The 22839-nt window shown below is 37.5% G+C and overlaps 2 protein-coding genes across 5 annotated transcripts in view; one reads left to right on the top strand and one right to left on the bottom strand.

The window, feature by feature from the left end:
• LOC126490727 (translation initiation factor IF-2-like) overlaps positions 1 to 1279 on the bottom strand; it is a 17924-nt gene extending 16645 nt beyond the window's left edge. The window contains exon 1 of the mRNA XM_050125863.1: positions 1226 to 1279. Within this exon, the coding sequence (XP_049981820.1) occupies positions 1226 to 1279 (54 nt within the window). The remainder of the gene's footprint in view (positions 1 to 1225) is intronic.
• The window catches only part of Ncoa1 (nuclear receptor coactivator 1), a 219084-nt gene that overhangs the window by 16808 nt on the left and 179437 nt on the right, over positions 1 to 22839 (top strand). The window lies entirely within an intron of this gene.

The following is a 22839-nucleotide window of genomic DNA, read 5'->3' on the forward strand; positions in this document are numbered from 1 at the left end:
TAATATATAATACTTGACTGCATTCTAATAGTAAGTTCAAATAAGTGAAAGTACATAGAATTAGGAAGTGAAATTGTAGTAAAATTACATAACATATGTTAGTATATTCTCTTAGTACCTGTTCTCTATTTTTTTATTTTAGGTGCTAACATGATCTTTTATAATACTCCATTCCCTTGGACATATTGATTGTTGTAGAATGGATGGCTATATGAGTAAAACAGTTTTAGTGTAATTGCCTGTGATTCAAAATCACTTAGGATGAGGGAGCCAGGCTTATCTCATTGGAGTTGCTGAACTGAATGAAAACAGACGAGTACCATGAGGGTTACACTTCTGCTGTGTTAAAGAATGAGGCTGTTAGTTTTCCATCACTTTGACAAAATAAAGGAGAATATCATCTCAAAGGAGGAAATGTTTAGTTTGACTTGTGGTGTTAGACCTTAGCCTTTTGTCTGTTCTTTCTAGGCTGCTGTGAGTCAGAGGGTCATGGCCTCAGGGGTCATATAGCAGAGCAGAGCTGGACACTGAATGGCACCCAGAAAGCAGAAAAAGAGGAAGGGTCCTTCCAACTAGGTTCTGCCTAACGATGAACACTTCAGATCTGTACACTACGAGAGGCCAGCACACAGACTGACTGAACCAGAGGTTCCTTCATACACACTCACCCTTTTATATACTTTTGTGTGCATAAGCATAGAGAATCTTTAGAGCCTTTGGATCCTGTAGAACCTTAAATAAGACTTACCCATTATTTTTAGTTAAATGAGCTATTTGGTTGCTTAATTTGTATGTGCTAGTGTGAATTGGGTGTCTGGCTTTTGGAATCAAAAGACTCTTGACTGATCTAGATTCCTGTTGTTACATATGTTGCTCACATATTCACAAACACATACACATTCAGTCAGACACACAAAAAATACCTTATAAGTTATTGGCCTTTTTTTTTACACCCATAAGTATTTTTGTATGCTAGACTATGGAGAAGTCATTTTATCTTTTCAATGACTACCTAACTTTACAATTGAATGTATATTATGTTATTATTTAGCCAACATCCTTTTGATGAATAAGATAAAGTTTTGTTTTGAATACCTGCTTTTTAGAAATGTTTACTTAATTTGTATGCATTTGTTATATGTGTTGGGCACATATGTGTGCTGGCATGCTCTTGGAAGTCAGAGGACAACTTGTTGGAGTCAGTTCTCTCCTTGTCAGTCTCCACCTGGAATCTCAGGTCCCCAGGCTTGGCATCAATCTCCTTTACCAGCTGAACCATGTTGCCTTCCCAAGATAAATAGTGTTTCTGTTGCAAAATACATTTCAGTAAACTTGTATTTGTTTCATATGTATGAGAACATTCCCATGGGGCTATTGGATATATACATATAAAACCTGATGTTCATTCAAATTGTACCCCCAAAGGCTACATTAATTTACATTCCCACTCCCAAATGTAATAGCAGCTGCTTTCCTCACCTCTGTCAGCTCTGCGTGTTATCAGCCATCTCTAGTTGTACATATCTGCTGGTTGAAAATGGTAACTTATAGTTTGTGGTGCCTTGACTATTGGGAAAGCTGATAATCTTAGCAAATATTTATTGTATTTTGGGTTTTCCCACTAAAGTTCTACTATTCATATTTGTTCACTGTCCTCTTGACATGCTTGCCCTTTTTTTTTTTTTTTAAATGAATTGTTTCTTTCATGGCCTTAATATACTAACGTTGTAGTTATGCTTACACCAACGAGGGATGGCTTTGGAATACTGCTAATTAGTTCTTTTAGAGGTAATGAAATCTACTTCAAAGCTCTTATTTATTTTTACATACATCTCTGGATATTTAGTTAACATGTTTAATAACTAGATATCTGCAGAGGTCAGTTAAATACCCCATAGGTGCTTTAACTGAGTTAATTTTACAGTTGTGCTGAATTTTTGAAACTCTTTGAAAATTTTCAATGTCAAAATTTTATGACCATTCCAGCCAAGCCTGGTAGTCTCAGAATTTAGGAGGCTAAAGCAGGGGAATTGCCAGATGGAGGCTAGCCATTGAGTTCCAATCCACATAACTAATGAGAATCTGTCTTAAACATAAACCAAGGGTTAAGGATGTAGCCTAGTGGTAGAACATTTTCTAGTATATACAAGGTCCTGTGTTCAATTCCTAGCAACACTTTGTGTTGTTGAATGTTGTGAATGAACTGATTGCTAGTTAATTGGTAACTACTCAGAATTGTTTTCAGAGGTGAGCTGCTGCCATTTACTTTCTTGGCTAGCAGCTTTGAAAGGTAGATTGTCTGCCTGCTTTGATATGTTATTGATTTCTTAATTTTTATAAGGAAATATTATTCCAAACTTGATTGACTGTGAAACACACACACACACTCATGTTATCAGTTAGCTTCACTCAGCAAGTGTATATCTGCTTTCAGTGCTGTTACTTACTTTTTTAAAAATACAACTAGTAATCAGAATTATCATTTCCTGGAGAATTACTGAAAACATACTCAATACATTGCTTTAAAGCCAATCAATTTTTGCCTCTCAGAATATCTGAGAACTATTCGTGTTGGCTACATTGTTTTAGAGAGGTTAAATTGCTCTTGCAGACCTTTCTTTAGTATAATGCAATCAACATTTATTGAGAGTCATTAAAACAAACAGCATTGTGAAATTCACTACTCTTCTTACTGTGGAGTTCTGTGGAGGCATTATCTCCTTATCACAGTGCCCTGTTAGTGTTGTTCCTACTGCTGCTACGGGAACTATAACCAGCTGATCTGGAGGATTGACACTCAACACAAATAAGCTAATATTTGATAGACAAGTAGTACTTGTAGCTGAAGGCAGATGCTCATGTCCTTGCCTTATTGGTGAGGATGAATGATTGAAGAGTTAGGCCGTGGTCTCTGGAGCTGGAGTTCCTGAACATGACTTCTGGCTCTGCTGCTTCCTGGTTACAGGTAGCTTCACCTGTTGGTGCTTTAGCTTTTCATCTGTTGATGGTAACGGGAATTGTAACTACTTCCGCCAAGATGAGAGCATTTCCTGAGTTTCCATAGGAAAAGGCTTAACACATGCCTGACTTGGGGGAGGGTATCCAATGAAGATGAGCTATTGTTATTTCTTTCCCCTCTATTGCTTTTCAGCATCGCTAATATTAGAACCCTTGTAGAAAATTGCCCCTGATCTTGTTGTCAGGAAAAGCTGTCTTTCCTTTGATCAGCTTGTGTATATTACATAGTCGTCACAATTCTTGAAATGGATGGTGTTTCTCTCTAGAAGGGAGCCCAGGGATTAATGGGTGGTCTTTCCCTTACAGTGGTCTGGGAATTTGGGACATATGGTTTATATGGTATATTTACCGTTGATTCAGTCTTAATATTCTTCCTTCATTTTCTTTCTCTTTTCCCAATTTAATTTCTTTCTTTTTATTTATTAGATACCGTTGTGTAGATGTGACCAAATACCTGACAGAAGCAATTTTGATAAAGATTTATTTTGACTTATGATCTCATAGGTTCCATCCATGGTTGTTTGGCTATTGTGGCAGTGGGTATATGTGGCAGAGGAGAGTTACTCATCTCATGGCAGTCAGCAGAGAGAGGAAAAAGGCTAGGGACCCAGCGTGACTTTCAAAGTCATACCCTGCTCCCTCCATCTATATCCACCCACAAAGTTTCCGCAGCCTCGCAAAGCAGTACCACCAGCTGAAGACAAGTCATTTCCAACACCAGATTGTTGCACACACTTCATATTGAAACCATCACAAATTGTAATGCACCCTGGGAGCTGTCTCAGATATCTGGGGGATAGTATGGAAATGACTGATTTTATTATAATTCATGCCCATATTGAGATGTCACATTAATTTTCATTATTTTCTCCTTAAGATGACTACTTCTTGATAAGTAGGAAATTTCCATCTTCCATCACAGTGGATAGATAGGCTGCTTCTAGATCAGTTCCTGTTATAGTTAATCCTGTAGAAAGGGTGAAGTTTTTTAAGCTTCAGTTATGTACATGTTCCTTTGTGACTTCTCTTGTATTTTATTGTTTTATCCTTTGATCTTTACATCAGCCATCTCTTACACATTTGGGGGTGAGACTCATTTTAAAAACTTGTAAATTGCCAGGAAGTGGTGGCCTTTAATCCCAGCACTTGAAGGCAGAGGCTGGCAGTTGGAGGACAGCCTGGACTACAGAGCAAGTTCCAGGACAGCCAGGGCTATGCAGAGGAAATCCTGTCTTCAAAATCCAAAACCAACCAACCAATCCAACAAACAAAACAAAAAAATAAAAAACAACTTGTAAATCTTTGTAAATACTCTCTGGATAAAGAATTTTATATTAGGTCATAGCATAGGCAGTATGAAGGTTACATGCTGTTAATCTTTTTTTAAATGTCAATTTGTTGATTTACAAAGACATTTTCTAAAGTCTAAATATTCCTAAATGTTCTGGTTATGTCATTAGTGTATTTGTTTCCTCGGGAAGATGAACATGAGATTGCACTATCTCCTGGTTTTTGGGAGAGTTAAGAACACTTAAGTCCCTGTCCTCCTCCCTCACTTGTAATTTTATCTTTTGAAGAACTTGGGTGATTTGTAGTCTGGGTTTTGATTTAGTTAACATGCTGCCGTGCCCCCTGCGTTTACCATGTTGCCATGCCCCATGAGTTTCATGTAAGTTGATATTTTGGTGTAAAAATATGGCTAAGTTTTAATTTGGAGGAGAGGGGTACAAGACATATTCTGGCTTTCCTTTTATGTGTTAGCAGTTGTTACAATTGCTATTGACTTTTGATTCTTAAGATACTAAAAAGATCACTATAGTGTTTAGCTGAAAAAGGGGGAGACAGTGTATGGTAATGGTAGCATACATTGTAGAGACGGGAATGCCACGGACTGTTGGAGGGGAAAAGCAATGTTGTCAGAAATGGAAGAATACCTAGTTTTGGTCTTGGCTCCCTGAGCAGAGCTGTTTGTCCTTGCATAATTAACACAAGGGTGGCAGCAGCTGATACTCACTAGTACTTACTTTATACCAGGTTCTGTGCAAAGTAATTTATGTATGTCATCTAATCTCATTTTAAAACTACTTTACAAGTTAGACATTATCATCTTTTTTTGTTCTTCAGAAAGGTTAGGCAAAGTGTCCAAGGCCATGCCACTAAGAAGTTGGGTACCAAAGGCCTCCAGCTCTGCTCCACACCATCATTTGCTGGTGACCACTTTGTTCTTTCATGTTTATAAAATGGGTACAAGCATAGCTGCTGCATCGGCCTCACGGAATTAATGGTATGTTTGTGAAAATGCCTTGAGAAAATGGGTTGATGTTAAAATGAGATGCAACTGTGCTGACAAGTAAAGGAAGATAGCCTTTGTCTCTAAGAGAATGAAGATTCTGCAAGAAAGAAAACCTCTAGTCATTTTCTAACTACTTTTCCCATAACTGTTGCTGTTGAAATATGGGAGAGTTTTTCTTTTGCTAAAAACAAGAATGGCAGAGATTTTATAGGTGGTAAAATCACATGTCAGGGGTTGCCTAAAACTCCCTTGTGAACTGTGGCACCAATTACTCCAGGAGCCAGTTACATAGGCTTAAGAGAGTAAGAGTAGAGTAACTATTAATCTCTTTTTCTAAAATGACAAATAATTACAAGTGAATTATTAATTGAATTTATAGTATTTTGCCTCTGTAGCTGAGTAAGTAGGTGATATGTTAAAATTATTCTTTAACATGTTTTATATGTTTGAAACTATTTCGTGATTTATAAAACTACTAAAAGTATAGACCACTAATATTTGCATATATAATAGATAAGACAGAAAGAACTCTGTGCTGTCACTTACTGTAAGTCAGTAGTGAGTACATGGGACTGGTGGGAAAAGGACTGTGACAGTGGCCAGGCTCAGGGTAGAGAGCCTGATGATTAGTTACAGATATGCAGAGTGATGGATATTTTGTTTTCTTGCTGCTGTTTGGTAACAGCTGTACTAGAATGTTTCAGCGCATAACTGGGATCGTTGGGTTTTAGTTGTTTCTTGCAGTTCTTCCATTACTCTGTAAGTCATATAGCCTGATGCCAGTTACTGTGGTGAAATAGCTAGGATTTCACTATGATATTCCCCAAAGAGCTTTCTTCTTTATTTGTTTTAATCTTTAGTTAAAAAATTAGATTTATTTGTTTTATTTTATATGTATGAGTGTCTTGCCTGCATGCATGTATGTGCATCATGTGAATGCCTGGGGCCCACAGAGGCCAGAAGAGGGCATTGAGTCATCTGGAACTGGAATTGCAAATGGTTGTGAGTCACCATGTAAGGTGCTGGGAAACCGAATCCCCATCTGCTGCAAGAGCAGCAAGTGCTCCAATCTGCTAAATCGGCTTTCTAGTTCATTTTCTATTTGGGTATTTGTTGAGATAGGGTCTGACTTTGTACCCCTGATTGATCTGGACCTCATAGAGATGTACCTGCCTCTAAGTGCTTGGATTAAAGGCGTGCACCACCAAGCTTGGCTCCTCTTTATTTTTGTTGAGATATAATTCATATACCATAAATCACCCTTTGAAGGACTACAGTTTGGTGGCCGTTAGTGTTTTCTCAGCATTATACAATTATTACTACTACTTAATAATACTAGATTATTTTATTATCTCAGAAGTTCTATGCCCAGGGGCAGTTGCTCCTTGTTCTCCATTTCTGAGTCCTTGGCAGCCACTAATATACCTCATATCTCTGTGGATTTCCCTCTTAACAACGTTTTATATAATTGGCACTGTACAATGAGTGACCTTTTCTGTCAGTTTCTTTTGACTTTATACTTTCATGGTTCATTCATACTAAAGCAGATATTTGTTGTTTGTTTTATGGCCAAATGGTATTTTATTATATTCCATTTAAAATATTTTAAAAATTTTATTTATTTTATATGTAAATGTATTTTTGTCTGCATGCACGTCTGTGTACTGTGTGCATGACTGGTACCCAGGAATGCCAGAAGAGGGTTGAGATCCCCAGGAACTAGAGTTACAGATGCTTGTGAGACTTCATGTGGGTGTTGAGAATCAAACATTGGTCCTCTGGAAGAACAAACAGCCAGTGCTCTTAACTACTAAGCCATCTCTACAGCTCTTCCCTTTTTACTATCACTGTAACCAGTTTTTAGGATAAACTATAGCCACAAAAAACCATGTTTGTCACCTGTCCCCAGTATTTAAAAGACAAGTAATTGTTAAAAGTGGAGAAAGATTTATTCTGTGGCCACATTGTGAAGAGGCACAGATAGAGGAACCTCATGACTCCAAGTCTAGCTTTGGGGTACCAGTTGAGCTTTAGACTTAAATGAAAGAAGAATTTGGGCAAGAGTTGGGGCAGGAGCTGGTTGATGATTGTCTCAGTTCTGCTTGCTCAATGTGATCCATAGAAGTCCTATTGCTGTCTTGTTTGTGAGAATCAGTCTGGTTCCTACAAGATCGTTTCCAACCCATGATACAGCCTTGCCTTTGTGGATAATTCATCTGTATTCAGAGTGCATGCATGTGTGCATATGCATGTGTGTGTGTGTGTGACTTAGAGACACCCTAAGTCTTCTAAGAGATTTTTCTGCTTTTGGAATCTTAAGGTGGTCCCAAAGGAAAGGTTAAGGACAATGACTGATTTCTGAGTCTTCAGACAAAGTAAGGAAAGTGACAAACACAAAATGAAGGGCGATGTCAGGCTTTCATCTGTTTTTAGTTTCCTTTTGGGCCCATTTGGGAGCCAGTGCTTCTCAGTAAAAGCAGCTGCTATATAGCCATTTGATTATGAATAATGCTGCTGTGATATTCTTGTACAGGTTTTTACATGGGCACATGGTTTTGCTTTTATTGACTGTAATAGAACTGGAATTACAGATCATATAGCAACACTGTTTAACATTTTTGAGAAGTGTGAAGGTGTTTTCTAAATGACTGAAGCATTTACACCCCACCAGGAGTGAAGAGGGCTTCTGAGTCTCCATATCCCCATAAGTTCATATTTGACTTTTGGTTGCATCCATCCTGGTGACATAGTAGTGTAAATCTGATTTTGACTTCTGAATTGAACAGCTTTTCAGATGCCTCTTGACCACTTGTACATCTTTCATGAGCAAACCTTAGTTCAGATCTTTTGCCCATTTTTTGAGTTTTTTTTATTACTGAATTATACATATTCTTTATCTATTCTGATTGCAAATTTCACATCAGATACATGGTTTTCAAATATCTTCTCTCTTCTGAGTGTTTCTTTAAAAATTTCTTAGTGGTATCCCTTGATAGACAAAGATTTAAGTTTTGGTAGAACAAAATTTTTTCTTGTTGTGCTTTTCATGTCATGGCTAAGAAACCATTGCCTAATCTAGATTCAGTGTTTACACTTATGTCTTTGTGCTAGCTCAAGTTATTTTTGCTATGAAATGTAAGATAGATCTCAATTATTTTGCAGTAAGATACATTATCTCCCAAATATACATATCAACAGCACTTTGTGAATCACCTTGCTTGGCAATATTTTAATTGCTTTATGATTCTGCTACTTCATTAGTTTCTTCTCTATTCCCTCATAATGAGTGTCTTGTTGTTATTGAGGTTTTTGTTTTGTTTTGTTTTGTTTACCAAGGCCATATTAACCTTTGCACTTACAGAACATGAGGATTCTGAGTAAGTGTCGATGATGCGCCTAGCCTGTTAGCAGAGTAGAGTCCTCATGTCTGATAAACCTTTAAACTCCTTGGGTACTTGCTCACGAGTGTATATGGTACTGTATGAGTATATAATACCGAGGCTAGGAGACTGCAGCTAGTCAATATTATTACATAAATAGTGTTTCAGAAAGAACAGAGGGTTAGGAGCACTTGTGTCCACAGTTGCAATCAGTTGTTTTCCCCTGTGGCATTTTAAATGAATAGGAGTTGATGAGTGCATCATAACTCACAGTGTCTTAACTTTAAGAAAGAACCTTATATCCACCAGTATAGTAGGAGAAATGGAATTCTTAAAGCAGTTGGGTTTAATTTTTAAGAATTTGATAGTTGGAAAGTTCACTTTTTTTTTTTTTTTCCAGCTGGAATCTGTCCTTGGTACTGAGTACTCATTTCATCAATGTCCCTTTAAATCTCTAAGCCCCAGATTAAACTCAGCACTTCACTTAGGCCGGAGTAGTACAAAGTACTGTTAGCCAATAGCTCTTTTGTTTTCCTTTTTATATGATTCAGAATTAAGCTGTTTTGAGGAACTTGGGGGCTATTTGGAGTTTTTTAAATCAATGAAATTCTTTTCTAACTAAGAATTAATGTGTCCTATTCCTTTGAAATACCAGACTTATTATGAAAGTTGCTTCGTGACTCTGTGTTTTCTAGACCTTCTCTAGTTATAGCCACATACACCCCACACGGCTTGCAGCTGAGTTTTAATACCATTGTTTTTCAGTACTGTTGGGTGACTAAATGAGGTGATTTGTATCTGTGTTTGTACATAGCTTTAGCACAAACAAATGTTGGCCACAGGTGGTTCTTTGCTGACTTTACTTATTCTTGGTCAGGCCTTAACTGTTTATTAAATAGCATCCATATATTTTAAACATGAAGCAAAAAACAAGGGGTAATATATCAATTATCCCATATGCCTTTCATGCAATTCATGTGAAACCTTAACAATTTGTCCTAATTTGGGGAACTGTGGGAGAGGTACCAGTTCGTTTCCTGGAAAAACTGTATCATGAATGTTTTTGTCTCCATGCATAATATAGTTAATTGTTTTGTAAGTTTTAAGCTTTAAGTATATACTGTTGTAATATGCATTTTCCTCATTATTTCCCCTCTGTGATTTGTTTCATGGTTATACCACAATTTACCTATCTATTCTCTTACTACATTTTGTAGGTAGTCTTCAAAGTTGTATTATTAGACAGAGGCACAGAGAACATTCAGTCAGAGACATTTTCAGTTAAATATGCATTCCTTTCTATAGAGTATGTGGAGAATAAGCGAAAGAGAACGAGTAAGAAAAATTGTGTGTATTTGTAGAGATTAGGAATCTCTGGCTGAGCCAGGTGGTGGTGGTACACACCATTGATCATAGGGTAGAGGCAGGAGGATCTCTGAGTTTGAGGCCAGCCTGTTCTACAGAGTGAATTCCAGGACAGCCAGGGCTACACAGAGAAGAAACCCTGTCTAGATAAAAAAAAAAAAAATCATTGGCTGAAGAAAAAAATATAATACCCACCTCTTAAGCTATAGGAAGTAATTTGACATTATTTTAAGGTTAGTTTTTTTATTCTTATTTTAATTATATATATGTGGGTGTCTAAGGATATGTTTATCCACAAAGTCCAGAAGAAAGTATCAGATCCTCTGGAGCTGGAGTTATTAGCAGTTGTGAGCTACCCTCTGTGAGGGGTCTGCTTTCAATGTGGCAAGGCTGGTAGCCATTTGGGCAAGAAGCTGCTCTTGCTTGGACTGTTTGGCAGTATGTTGTATAAACTGGACATGCAGGTCCCACAGAAAAGTAACTGTTGAACTTTGCCAAAACAAGGTGGGATGATCCTTCAGGGTTCCTGCTTCACAGAAGAAACTGCCAGACATTCTGCAGGACACAGAAGAGAGTGATGATAAACATTGCCAATATAGGTGGGACAGTCTTTCAAATTTCCTTCTCCAATGTAAAGTCTGTCAGATACTATGGGCCTGTAGGCTAATGATGGATGCCCAGTGTTAAAAAGGAACTTTGTGTGACTGTTCAGGCAACCAGATATCTGTGTCATTTCTAGAATCTTAGAGGTTGCTTGCAATGTATCCCCTGTTTACTGAGGTAATGTTAATTCCCTCTGGGGTCTTGGATGGAGTTGAAGATTAGATAGTTATATTTGCAGTTTTCTTTAATTATGAAAGAAAGTAAGTTAGGTATAAAACTGGATTCACTGATAGGTAATGTAGGATTTTCTCTGAATTCATTAAATGCAAATGGACTGAGAATAGTAGATTTTTACTTGATAACTTTTTATTGTGTCTAGTTTTACTATGTTAAAACCTTTCCTTTTTATTTAGACAAAAGGGGAAAATGTAGAATATTATTTTAAGGTGTGTGACTTTTGTTTATGTTGCATTTGTTTAACTCTGTGAAGCTGTGATTCTTTGCCTATCTAAAATACCTGATGGTCTAATAAAGAGCTAAATGTCCAGTAGCGAGGCAGGAACAAGGATAGGTGGGGTTGGCAGGCAGAGAGGATAAATAGAAGGAGAAATGAGGAAGAGAGCGAGCAATGGGAGAAGGGGAAGAGAACGTCAGGGGCCAGACACCCAGGAACCCACCAACCATCAAGTAGGAGTAAAAGTAAGATATACTTAAGTAAGAAAAGGAAAAGGCCCAGAGGCAAAAGGTTGTTGGGATAATTTAAGAAAAAACTGGCAAAAAAAAAAAAAAAAAGCCAACCTAAGGTCAGGCATTCATAACTAAGAATAAACCTCCAGATCTGATTTTTTTGAGAGCTGCGTGGTGGGACCCCCAAAAAGCCAAAAGAGCCCATAAGAGTAAAAATTAACAACACTTATAGGGTCCTGACAGATTTAGAAGCAAGTTTTTTAACCAGAAGTAAGGGTGCTTAGCACATTTTGACCTTTGAACTCCAGGCAAAAGAAGGAAGTAGAAAGAGTGAATTAGAAATTGTTCAAGTCTTAATATTCTCAAAGCCACCTCCACTGACACACTTTCTCCAATCAGGTGCCTTAGGCAGGCAAAGCAACAGGTCTTTACATCATTAAACAAACAGCAATAAAGAAATGTAATACATCTTTACATAGTTAAAGTAATATTCCACAACATAAACAAATGTTACACATCTTTACATAGTTAAAGTAATATTCCACAATATAAACAAATGTTACACATCTTTACATAGTTAAAGTAATATTCCACAATATAGGGTCAGTAGGCTGAGCCTTGATTTGGGTGTTGTAAAGATTCCGGTGTCATGGACTGTAGCCCAGAACATTAGGATGTGATTTTTTCCTCTCTTTGTTACTAGTGGGCTATTGTTTTAATCGAGAAAAAGAACTGAGACAAAAGATCATTAAATTGCCACTGTTACTAACTAATGCAAACAAATGCCTACCATTATGAAATGTCAGTAAATACTTATATTAATGTACATTAAAACTTGTCTTGACTCACTTCAATTCTCATTCCAATAGTTCACCTTTTTGTCTTTCCTACTTGTTAGTGTCATTTTTTCTACTTATTCTCTTCCTACCGTTGATTACTCATCGCTCTAAAATTACTTCTATAACTGTATCTCATTGTACTTTCCTCTTCCTGTCCAGATTCCTTTTTTTCATTTTATGTACACATATATTATATGTATTACTGTTTTTTCTACACACCTCTCTTAACATATATGTGTATGTGCACCTCCACACACACCTCAGTTTTGCTGGGTTTCACGGTGCATTAGCTTCTGAATTTGAATGATGAATGAATTTGAAGTCTAGCATGTATTCTATTCATTTGATACAGGCTCTGTGCTTTCCCATTGGCTTAAACTCATGTCGTTTACGTATTAAATGTTTTATTATTTTTTTTTTTGCTTTGGCTTTTGTAAGAATTTCAGTTTGTGACCCTTCAACTATTGAGGGTCTCTCCTCTGCTATGCTGTGGGATCCCTTCTACTCATCACTTTCTGCCTTTACACACTACCCACCACCTTCTAGACTTAGTGTGTACCAGTCTTCTCTGAGTCTGTATATTCGTTTTGTATTCAAGGCTACACTTCGCATCTTTTCTCAGCCAGGTTCTCCTTGGACTTCCTTCATTTGGAGCTGAGGTCTTTCTCATATCCACGAGGGTCTTTCCGTACTGAGAAGGTGATGACACTATTCAGAGATTAAAGATGACCCAAGTAAATAGGGAAAGAATTTTGTGTTTCTACATCAGAATACTAACTATGGGTGAAATGTCATTACTGTTCAGACTGTCCTATATGCAAACATATAAAGGGTAATCCCAATCAAATTCAAACTTTTTTATAATTGGTAAGCTAACAAGATTCAGATAGAAATTCAAAGGACCTAGATTAGTCAAAACTTTTTTGAAAAGGAAGAAAAGGTTGTAGGACTTATGCTACCTGTTCCCAACAAGCTTTTCCAACAGCCGGTACTGGGACTCCACATGCCAATACTGGACTTTGAACCATACCTTAAATCATATTAAAAATAACAAGAACAATAAAAAATTAAAGCTCTAAATGAATTATAGAACTAAATATATTGCTTAAAACTATAACATTATAGAAAATGCATACCATAAAATCTTTGTTCTTTTACTTTGTGAGTAGGTAAAGATTTCTTAATCAAAGGCATAGTCACTGATGCACTGGGCCTTGTCGGTTAAGGACCTCTGCCTTGGAAGGTGCTATGGAGATATCCGGATGCAGAAGAATGAATCTAGATCATTCTCTCACCTCATACAAATCAACTGCAGATGTATCTTAAACACCTTAATGTAAGACCCAAGACTCTGAAATTGTTAGAAAAAAAGGCAGGAAAATACTCAGATATAAGGACTTTCTGAATAGAATTCTGGTCACTCAGGATATAAAGCTAGCAACTGACAAATGGGGATTTCATGAAACTCAAAAAGCTTCTCTACAACAAAGGTAAATAGTTAATTGAGCAAAGATAGCCTACAGAGTGGGAAGGGAAAAACTGCTTACTTATGTAACAAGTTCACACAGGTCTACAATTAGGCAAATGAATTCTGATGAAGATGTGGACAGAAGCTCTCCTGCACCGCCGGCAGTTCTGTATGTATTAATATAGCTAGTTACTGTGTAAGCCACTGTGGATTTTTCTCAAAAACCTGCAATAGGTCAACCATATGATCCAGCTACACCATTTGTAGATACTAACACAGAGGACAGTAATCAGCATATCACAGAGATATTTGCATATCAGTATTTATTGCAGAATCTTCACAATAATAAGTGCTCAAACCAACATAGGTATTGGACAACAGGGAATAGGTAAAAAAATGTGTATGTACAATGGAAAAATGTTCAGTCATAAGAAAAGTTATTTTGCTTCTAGGACAATAGATGCAGGTAGGGATAGTCATATTAAGCAAATGAAGCCAGACTCAGACAAATATGCTTTTCTCATTTGGGATTCCTAGGTTGTACAATCACACATGTGTAGATGATATGAAAGGAGAAGCAAAACTGTCAAAGAGAGCAGAGGACTAATGAGATGGAAAGGAACAAGAAGGAGGGGTAAAGGGGTGTGAGGGGAATAGGGTCAGTGTATAGTACATACTTGGGTGAAAATGTCCTTAGATAGCATGTACCATGTACAATGAACATGCACAATGGAAACTGCTCTTTAACACTTGATTAGTCAAGGTTTTTATCAGATGCAGTGTAATCACCTGTACAAGGACCATTGGAAGCCATTTTCTACAGCTGTACTTACTTTTGGAGATTCTCTACTCAATACCCAGGGATGCCAGTGTTAGAAACCAGACTTTTCAAAGGATTTGAAATCTCAGTATTAGAGGGAGGAGAAAAGTTTATAAAACTTCATTTGTGAGACTGATTCCATACAGCTTAAGCCTAAGGTACACTTTGATAAAAATACCTTCACTCACAGTGGTGATTTTAACATTTTCTTTATGTTTGAAATTCTGTTCATTAAGCATTATCTTGGCGATGCCTCTGTGTTGTAGGAGCTGCGAGCTGTGTTCCTGCCACCCAGCTCCCGGCCGCCTGGCTAGCTTATGCCCCAAAATAACAACACACAAATTCTGTTCTTTTAAACACTGCTTGGCCCATTAGTTCTAGCCTTTTAATGGCTAACTCTCACAATCTTGCCTAACCCATATTTAGTAATCTGTGTAGCACCAGTCTTACCGGGAAAGATTCAGCATGTCTGCCCTGGAGAGGAGTGGAAATGGCATCTGTCTGAGGCATCTAACCTCACTTCCTCTTCCTCCCAGTATTCTTTTCTGTTTACTCCACCCACCTAGCAGTTTCTTTATTAATTAACCAATGACCTTCCTCCATCACCTCTGAGAGGCTAAGGATATAGTTCATTAGAATGCTTGCTTAACATGTGTGAAACCCTATATCTTATTCCCAGCAGTACACTACCTTCTAGCCACACACAGTAAAAATATATGCCTTTAGTTAGGCTGTTTATATATTTTTTAAATTGTTCAAATTGTCTATTTTGCTTAAAACTTATTGTGTGTGTGTGTGTTGTCTGTATGTATGTCTGTGCAGCATTATACATGCAGTGCCCTTGGAGGTCAGAAGAGGGGGTTCAACCTCCTGAGTCTGGAGTTACAAATAGTTCCAAGCCACCATGTGGGTGCTGGGAATTGAACCTGGATCCTTTAAAGAGCAGCCAATGCTTTTAACCATTGAGCCATCTCTCCAGCCCCCCTCCCCTTCTTTTTTAAGTTTCTCAGTGGGGCTGTAATTGGAGTGAGAAATGTAATTTTGGAAATTTACCACAGGGGACAGGGAAATGGGCAGCAAGAGTATGGCTAGAGTTTAGTCCTGTGGTCTAGGGAGCCTCGGAGATTCTGAGATTGGTATACTGGGGAATGTGGAATAGGGAATGGTGTCCACATGATGCCGTAAAACAATCCCACACCAGTTAAGAAGAATGGGTAATAAAAGGGTTATTTGTTTAAGAGGAAAACTTACAGATCCTCGTCCTAAACAACAGTCCTCTGAGCGCAAATAGGAACAGAGTCTAGCAGCTCAAATGGGAGCCGGAAACAAGAGAGCAGGTGCACGGTTCTGGCTGCTTTTTAAAGTAGAAGAGACCATGCCCCAGTGGGCTGGTATCTTAAAGGCTATTGGCTGAAGGCGCAGAATGTGCTCCCACAGCATCCACAAGAGAGGAATATTAAAGGCCTGTTTTTTATTAAAAAGTCCTTGTTTAATGATCCCTTCTCATTTGTTCAGACCTCAGTTTTCTTTAGTGTATGTAATCTCTCTCTCTCTCTCTCTCTCTCTCAAGTTTGGGAGACTGGTAGTAAGAATGAAGATTAGGTTGAACCTGAAACAGATAAAAGCAGATGAAAACAGACTCAGATGTAATTAGTGTTGTGGTAGATGGTTTGTGAAGTCAGCTTTTGTAGATTTGCCTGCCAGTTGAACTACGACGCACAGCATTTGTTTTATGGGTAGATGCTCTATAAGATGCTGATAAATGACTAACACACAGTTAAAGTAGTATATAATTTGTCCTGGAGGACAGGAATTTCAGAGTAAGGACAAGAATTAAGGAAACAGTCTGATGTGGAAGAGACTTTGCTTTTAATTTATCTCACTTCTGTTTGATTATCTCTAGTTATATGAAAATAACTGCTTCAAGGTATGGTCTTCCTGGTATTAGGGAATTCTGGTAACCCCCATGCCTCACTGTCTCATCTACTCATAGGTCTTTGAGCTAGTTACCCTGAGGTTGTGTAGGGAAAGTCTGGGTACACTTATGTGGGTCAGGACTTGGCTATTTGAGGATGACTCTGGGTTCTGTGTTTTTGAAGAGAGCTGTTCTTTTTTTTTTTTTTTTTTTTTTTTTTTTTTTTTTTTTTTTTTTTTTTTTTTTTTTTTTTTTTTTTTTTACGCTCTTTGATGCAGGTGCATTTCACTAGGCTGATTGCATCCTGTGTCATTGTTTTCAGATGCCTGGAAACACTTTCATATTCTCTAATTTGTAACTCTTTTAAGTTGTCTTATTTAGAACCTTACATAATGGTTCAGATCGAATCTCATAGTTCAAAATAGAATGATTATTTAATCAGTGTGATTAAGATGGTCTAAATTTGTAATTCATTCTTTTTCCGTAATAGATCTACTCCCTGTTTTATTTGCATTGATCAACTCGTTGATCATATAAATACCTGTAGATAAGCCAATCAGCCAATTAGCCTACCTACCTGCTCTCATAATTGGCTACTAAGTCAGGTAGTTAGTTCTTCCTGTCTTCATTTTAAAGCAAGAGTAGAGGACAGTGGCTATCCTCAACGAGCCTTGGGCTTTAAAGGTAAAAAACTGGGCACTGGCACTTATTAGTAAAGTATCCTTGGACTAGTGATTATTTAAGAATCTTAATCCATCATTATGGATATTGTGAGGTTGCCATGAAATAATCATTAGAAAATACTTCACACTATGGTTTCTTTATTCATAGTAATGTTTTATTGGCCTTTAATCTTTTGACCTCTATTTCCTCATCCATAACCACATTTTATTCTTTCTCTGTATTTTTGGCTTTCTAAAATTATAAATGAAGTTATACAGTATTTTTTTCTGTGTTTGGCTTATTTTATTTAGCACATTGCCCTCTGGGTTCTTCCATGTGTGGCAAATGGTAAAAATGTCTGCCTTTTTGGAGACTGAATCATGTTTCACCATATAGATGTATAGATTATCCGTTGTCTGTTGATGGATCCTTAGATTGTTTCTATCTTGTGTACTATGATAATGTTGCAGTGAGCACCTTAGGGTTGGCAAGAGACTTGAACCTAGAGTGGCTCCCAGGAGCCCAAGGCGATGTCCCCAGTTAGTCCCTTGGGAAGCTGAGGATAGGGAACCTGAACTGACCCTATCCTATAGCATTACTGACGAATATCTTTCATATCACCATAGAACCTTCATCTGGTGATGGATGGAGATAGAGACAGAGACCCACACTGGAGCACTGGACTGAGCTCCCAAGGTCCCAATGAGAAGCAGATGGAGGGAGAACACGAGCAAGGATGTCAGGACCACGGGGGGTGCACCCACCCACTGAGACAGTGGGGCCTGATCTATTGGGAGCTCACCAAGGCCAGCTGGACTGTGACTGAAAAAGCATGGGATAAAACCGGACTCTCTGATCATGGCGAACAATGAGGACTGATGAGATGCCAAGGTCAATGGCAAGGGGTTTTGATCCTACTTCATGTTCTGGCTTGGTGGGAGCCTAGCCAGTTTGGATGTTAACCTTCCTAGACATGGAGGGAGGGGGGAGGACCTTGGACTTTCCACAGGACAGGGAACCATGACTGCTCTTTGGATAGGAGAGGGAGGGGGAAAGGAGTGGGGGGAGGGGGAGAAGAGAGGGGGGAGGGAGAGGGAAATGGGAGGCTGGGAGGAGGCGGAAACTTTTTTTTCTTATTCTCAATAAAATAAAAAAAAATTAAAAAAAAGAAAAAGAAAAAAAAAGATTCTTGAAAGTTGATGTCAAATGTATGTATATTCTCTTTGGTATTTTCTTGATTATTCTTTGAAAATTTACAGATATTAATTTTATAAAAAAGATTGGCCATATTTAGCAAATGAACCTGAACTCAGATTTTTTTTTCTAGTGGCAAAGTATAAATACGTTTTAGTTTTAGTGCATTTAAGATTTTAAAAATGGTTTTAAATTCCTTATTGACATTATTTTTAGTTCTCTGTACAACATACCATGAATTATTCTTTCTTAGAAAATACTTTTATCAAGTGAGAGCCAAGATTATAAAATGTATCACATACAACCCAGTGTCTCCATTTTAGAATTAACAATAGCTCCCACCCCAGCTTATTTCTAAGTCTTTCAGTTATAAACAAGAGGAATATCTGAATGACTGTTGGGCAATTGACTTAAGTTTTAAAAAAAATCATCAGTTTGCTTACTATGACCTAGAGGTGGATAAACAATTTTATTCTTATTTATTTATTTACTTAGAGATGTACTTAGTGAGATGCCTCTGTTGGGATCAATACTGCAAACTTTTAGCTAATTCAAAGGGAGATGAAGGTGTCTCATGTGTAGAAAAGTCTTTTTCTAATATTTCATCCTTTCATAGTACTTGAGTATGTGTTTCAGATTTGTGACTTATGTCCATCTTGCCTTGTAGGTTGTTTATAGGTTACTTTATCCGGTGGCGTGCCATTATTTCAAATCTAGTTTTTAGTTTGTTTCTTCATTCTTGTGGTCTAGAAATTGAATTTGGGCTCTAGTTTGCTAGGTGACTTTGTTTCAGCTACATCCATAGCTGTTTTTACACAGGCAACTCTACCTCCTCATCTATGCGCACACTAACATAGTACAGTGTGTAGTGACGTCCCAGTCACTGTCACAGGCTCACTGCTTCAGGTTGTTTTTATTTTGTTCCCTACTTCCTTAAAGATGACAAAGTCCAGGGTCCATGTTTATTTGGACTTAGGTGTGTAGCACCTTTAAAAAACTCTCCAGAGCTGCTAGGAAGGGGGAGGACTGGGTGAGATATGTGTTTTCAGTGGGAATAGTGAAGAGAAAAAGTGCTCATAATTATTAAAAATAGATTCGAAAGGTTTTAGGCTCAAGGGGGACTGCCTTTTGGGTAAGGAATCTATTAGAAGAGATATTAATGTCATAGAGAGAGACAGCATGCTGTGGGCTCGCTCTGTGAGTTTAGAATTGTACGGATATTTCATTGTTGATTCTTTTAGTTTGTGAACATGAGCTGTCTATCCTGAGAGCACGCATGTTCTCTCCAGTTTCTTATCAGTGCTTCATTCTTTTCTTTGCAGAGGTTATTTACTTCCAGAGTTCAGTCTTCTTGTTTTTTTGTTTTGCTTTGTTTTTGTTTTGAGATAGGGTTTCTCCACATAGCCCTGGCTGTCCTGGAACTCACTCTGTCGACCAGATTGGCCTCAAACTCAGAGAAATGCCTGCCTCTGCCTCCTAAGTGCTGAGATTAAAGGCATGTACCACCATGCCTAGCTGGTTAAGTGGGTTTTTTGTTTGTTTGTTTGTTTGTTTGTTTTTTTGTATTTTATTTTACTTTATGTTTCTATGACTGTTGTGAATGGTATTGCTTTCTTTATTTTTATTTTTTATTTATTTATTTATTTATTTTTTTAAATTTTTGGATTTTTCGAGACAGGGTTTCTCTGTAGCTTTTGGTCCTGTCCTGGAACTAGCTCTTCTAGACCACTCACTTTGGTGTTGACTGTGGGTTCCTCATCGGTCCTTATTGTGTTGTAGTACCTTCCTTCTGCCTCCTCCTCCTCCTCCTCCTCCTCCTCCTCCTCCTCTTCCTTCCTCTTCCTCTTCCTCTTCCTCTTCCTCTTCCTCTTCCTCTTCCTCTTCTTCCTCTTTTTCCTCATCTGTAATGCTAAGATAGTGAATTCTCTTGTTGCTTTTTCTAAGGAGCTGGTCTTGTGGTTTTGTCTCTCTGTTGATGAGATGTGATGTATTTACTGACTTGTACATGGTGAATCATCCCAATTGATCTTGATGCATCTTTTTTTATGTGCTGTTGATTTTGTTAAGTTCATCAAGTATGTTAGCCTGTAGTTACTTTTTTGTTGTGCTCTTACCTGGTTTAGGTATCAGGATAATGCTGGCCTTGTAGGGTGAGTTTTGAAGAGTTTCCTCCCATTTAATGTTGTTATTTGTTTGTTTTTGAGACAGGGTTTCTCTGTGCAGCCCTGGCTGTCCTGGAACTCACACTGTAGACCAGTCTGACCTTGTACTCACAGAGATCCACTTTCCTCTTCCTCCTGAGTGCTGGGATTATAGGCATTTTAGTTCATTGCCCAGCCTTCCATTTAATTTTTGTGGCACAATTACAACATTGTTGTTAGTTCTTTAAAAATTTGTTGAAAACATAATAGCATGTTTTTCTTTTGCAAATGCTTTAAAATATTATTGATTTCATCTGGTTACTCATTATTTGACCAAGTTTTCTATGGCCGTATCATTCAGCTTTGTGCTGTCTGGTTAGGAACTTCTCAGATTTTCTATTTGTTGTCATATACTTGCTTATATTACTTCCTAATGTCTTTTGCATTCCTTTGGTAGAGATCAGAATGTTTCCTTTTTATTTCTGGTTCATTTATGTGCCTGCCTCTTTTCTTGGTGAGTGTAGCTAAAGATTCATCAATTTAATCTTTTCAAAAATCTAATTCTTAAAATATTTTTCCAATTTGTTTTGTTCTATCTTCTGTATTATTTTAAACTGCATTTGTTTCTGTTCTGAACTTTGTTATTCCTTTTGTTCTACTAATTCTAGGTTTGATTTGTACCCGCTTTCTAGTCTTACAGTTACATCATCAGGTAGTTTATGTGAGATGTGTTTCTCTTATGTAGCCATTTACTGTTACAAACTTACATTTTAAAAAAGACTTAAAAATTTCAATTATGTGTATATACTTGTGCTTATGCACTGTGTGTGTATATGCATGTGAGTACAGGTACCTGTGGAGCCAGAGACCTCAGATCCTCATGGAGCTGGGGTTCCGGGTGGTTGTGAGCTGCCTTACATGGGTCCCGTGAATCGCACTTGTGTCCCTTGCACAGCAGTGCATGCCCTTAACCACTGAACCATTATCTCCAACCCCATATTTTGTAATAGTGATTTTGCTGTCTTGTTAGTTTTGGTTTCTATTTTCATTTCTTTCAAGTACATTTTCACTTCCCTTTTGGTTTCTTTATTGACTCAATGGTTAGTAAAGAGTGTGTTGTCTAATTCTCATGTTTTCATACATTTCTAAAGTTCCTTTTGTTGATTTTAGTTGGAGTCCATTGTGGTCTGAGACAATATGTGTTATAGTTCTGAGTTTTGTTGTTGTTGTTTTGCTGCTTTTGTCATTTTGTTTCTGTCTATTGTGACTTGTTTTGTGGCTTAACACATGTCCTCTCTAAGGGCATATTCCATGTGCTGATGAGAAGAATGCATATTCTGCAGCCATTAGATGAAATATCCTATGAATGTCTGTTACATCCATTTGTTCTATAGTATAGTTTAACTTCAGTGTTTCATTGTTGATTTTTCTTTTCTTTTTTTACTGGAATTCTTAAATGATCTCTGTCTACTGATGAAAGGGGAGTGCCATTACTTTATTATAGCCTACACCTTTATGTCTCATAGGTTTGCTGTACATAATTGGGTGTTCAAGCATGTATGTATGTGTATATATATACATATATAGGTAATTATTACTTCATGTTGTTGAATTGACCTCTTTCTTGTTGTAGGTTAGAGTCTTCTACTTGAAATCTGTTTTATCTGATAGAAGTATAACCTTTTTTACATCCGATTTCTGTTTGCATAGAATATCCCCCCCCCCTCACTTGCTTTAAATCTTGTGGGTGTCTTAACTCTTACGAAGGCAATCACACCACTGGGTTTGGGTACTTTTGTGTATTCAGTTAGTCTAAATATGTTAGTAAGTTTAGTCTGTCTAGATTCAGGGTTATTAATACATTAAGATAATACTTCTACAATTAGATTTTTTCATATTTGTTTTATATGTCATTGTACCTTCTCTTGCTCTTCATATCTTTGCTTTGGTAGATTTCTGGATCATTATGGTTTGTTTTCCCTTTATCTTTTCTGCCTGTTCTATTGGTGGGTTACATATAGTTTTGTGTTTTCATGATGGTAGCTACAATCCTTTGTCTTCTGAATTTAGGACTACCTCAATTGTCCTTTGTAAACAAGTTGTGGCAGTGATGCCCTTCCATTCTGTGTTGGAAAGTGTTGGTTCCTGGAGGGTGGCTTTTCTGAATATAGTGTCCTTTTTAGCAAGTTTTTTCTTTCCAGATTATTTCAGCTCCTTTTCTCTGGCCTGTAAGGTTTCTATTGAGATGTCTGTCTAGTGGATGTTCCCTTATATTTGAAGTGCTCTTTATTTTAGACTTCCTTGAACTGCACATATTTTTTTATTGATTTTTATTGAGCTCTACATTTTCTCTGTTCCCTTCCCTGCCTCTCCCCTCCCCTTCAACCCTCTCCGAATCATAATTCCAATTTACTCGGGAGATCTTGTCTTTTTTTTTTTTTTTTTTTTTTTTT

Source organism: Alexandromys fortis, unplaced genomic scaffold (assembly GCF_014885135.2).
Source record: "Alexandromys fortis isolate MF-2015 unplaced genomic scaffold, M_Fortis_MF-2015_v1.1 scaffold_252, whole genome shotgun sequence".
NCBI classification, from domain to species: Eukaryota; Metazoa; Chordata; class Mammalia; order Rodentia; family Cricetidae; genus Alexandromys; species Alexandromys fortis.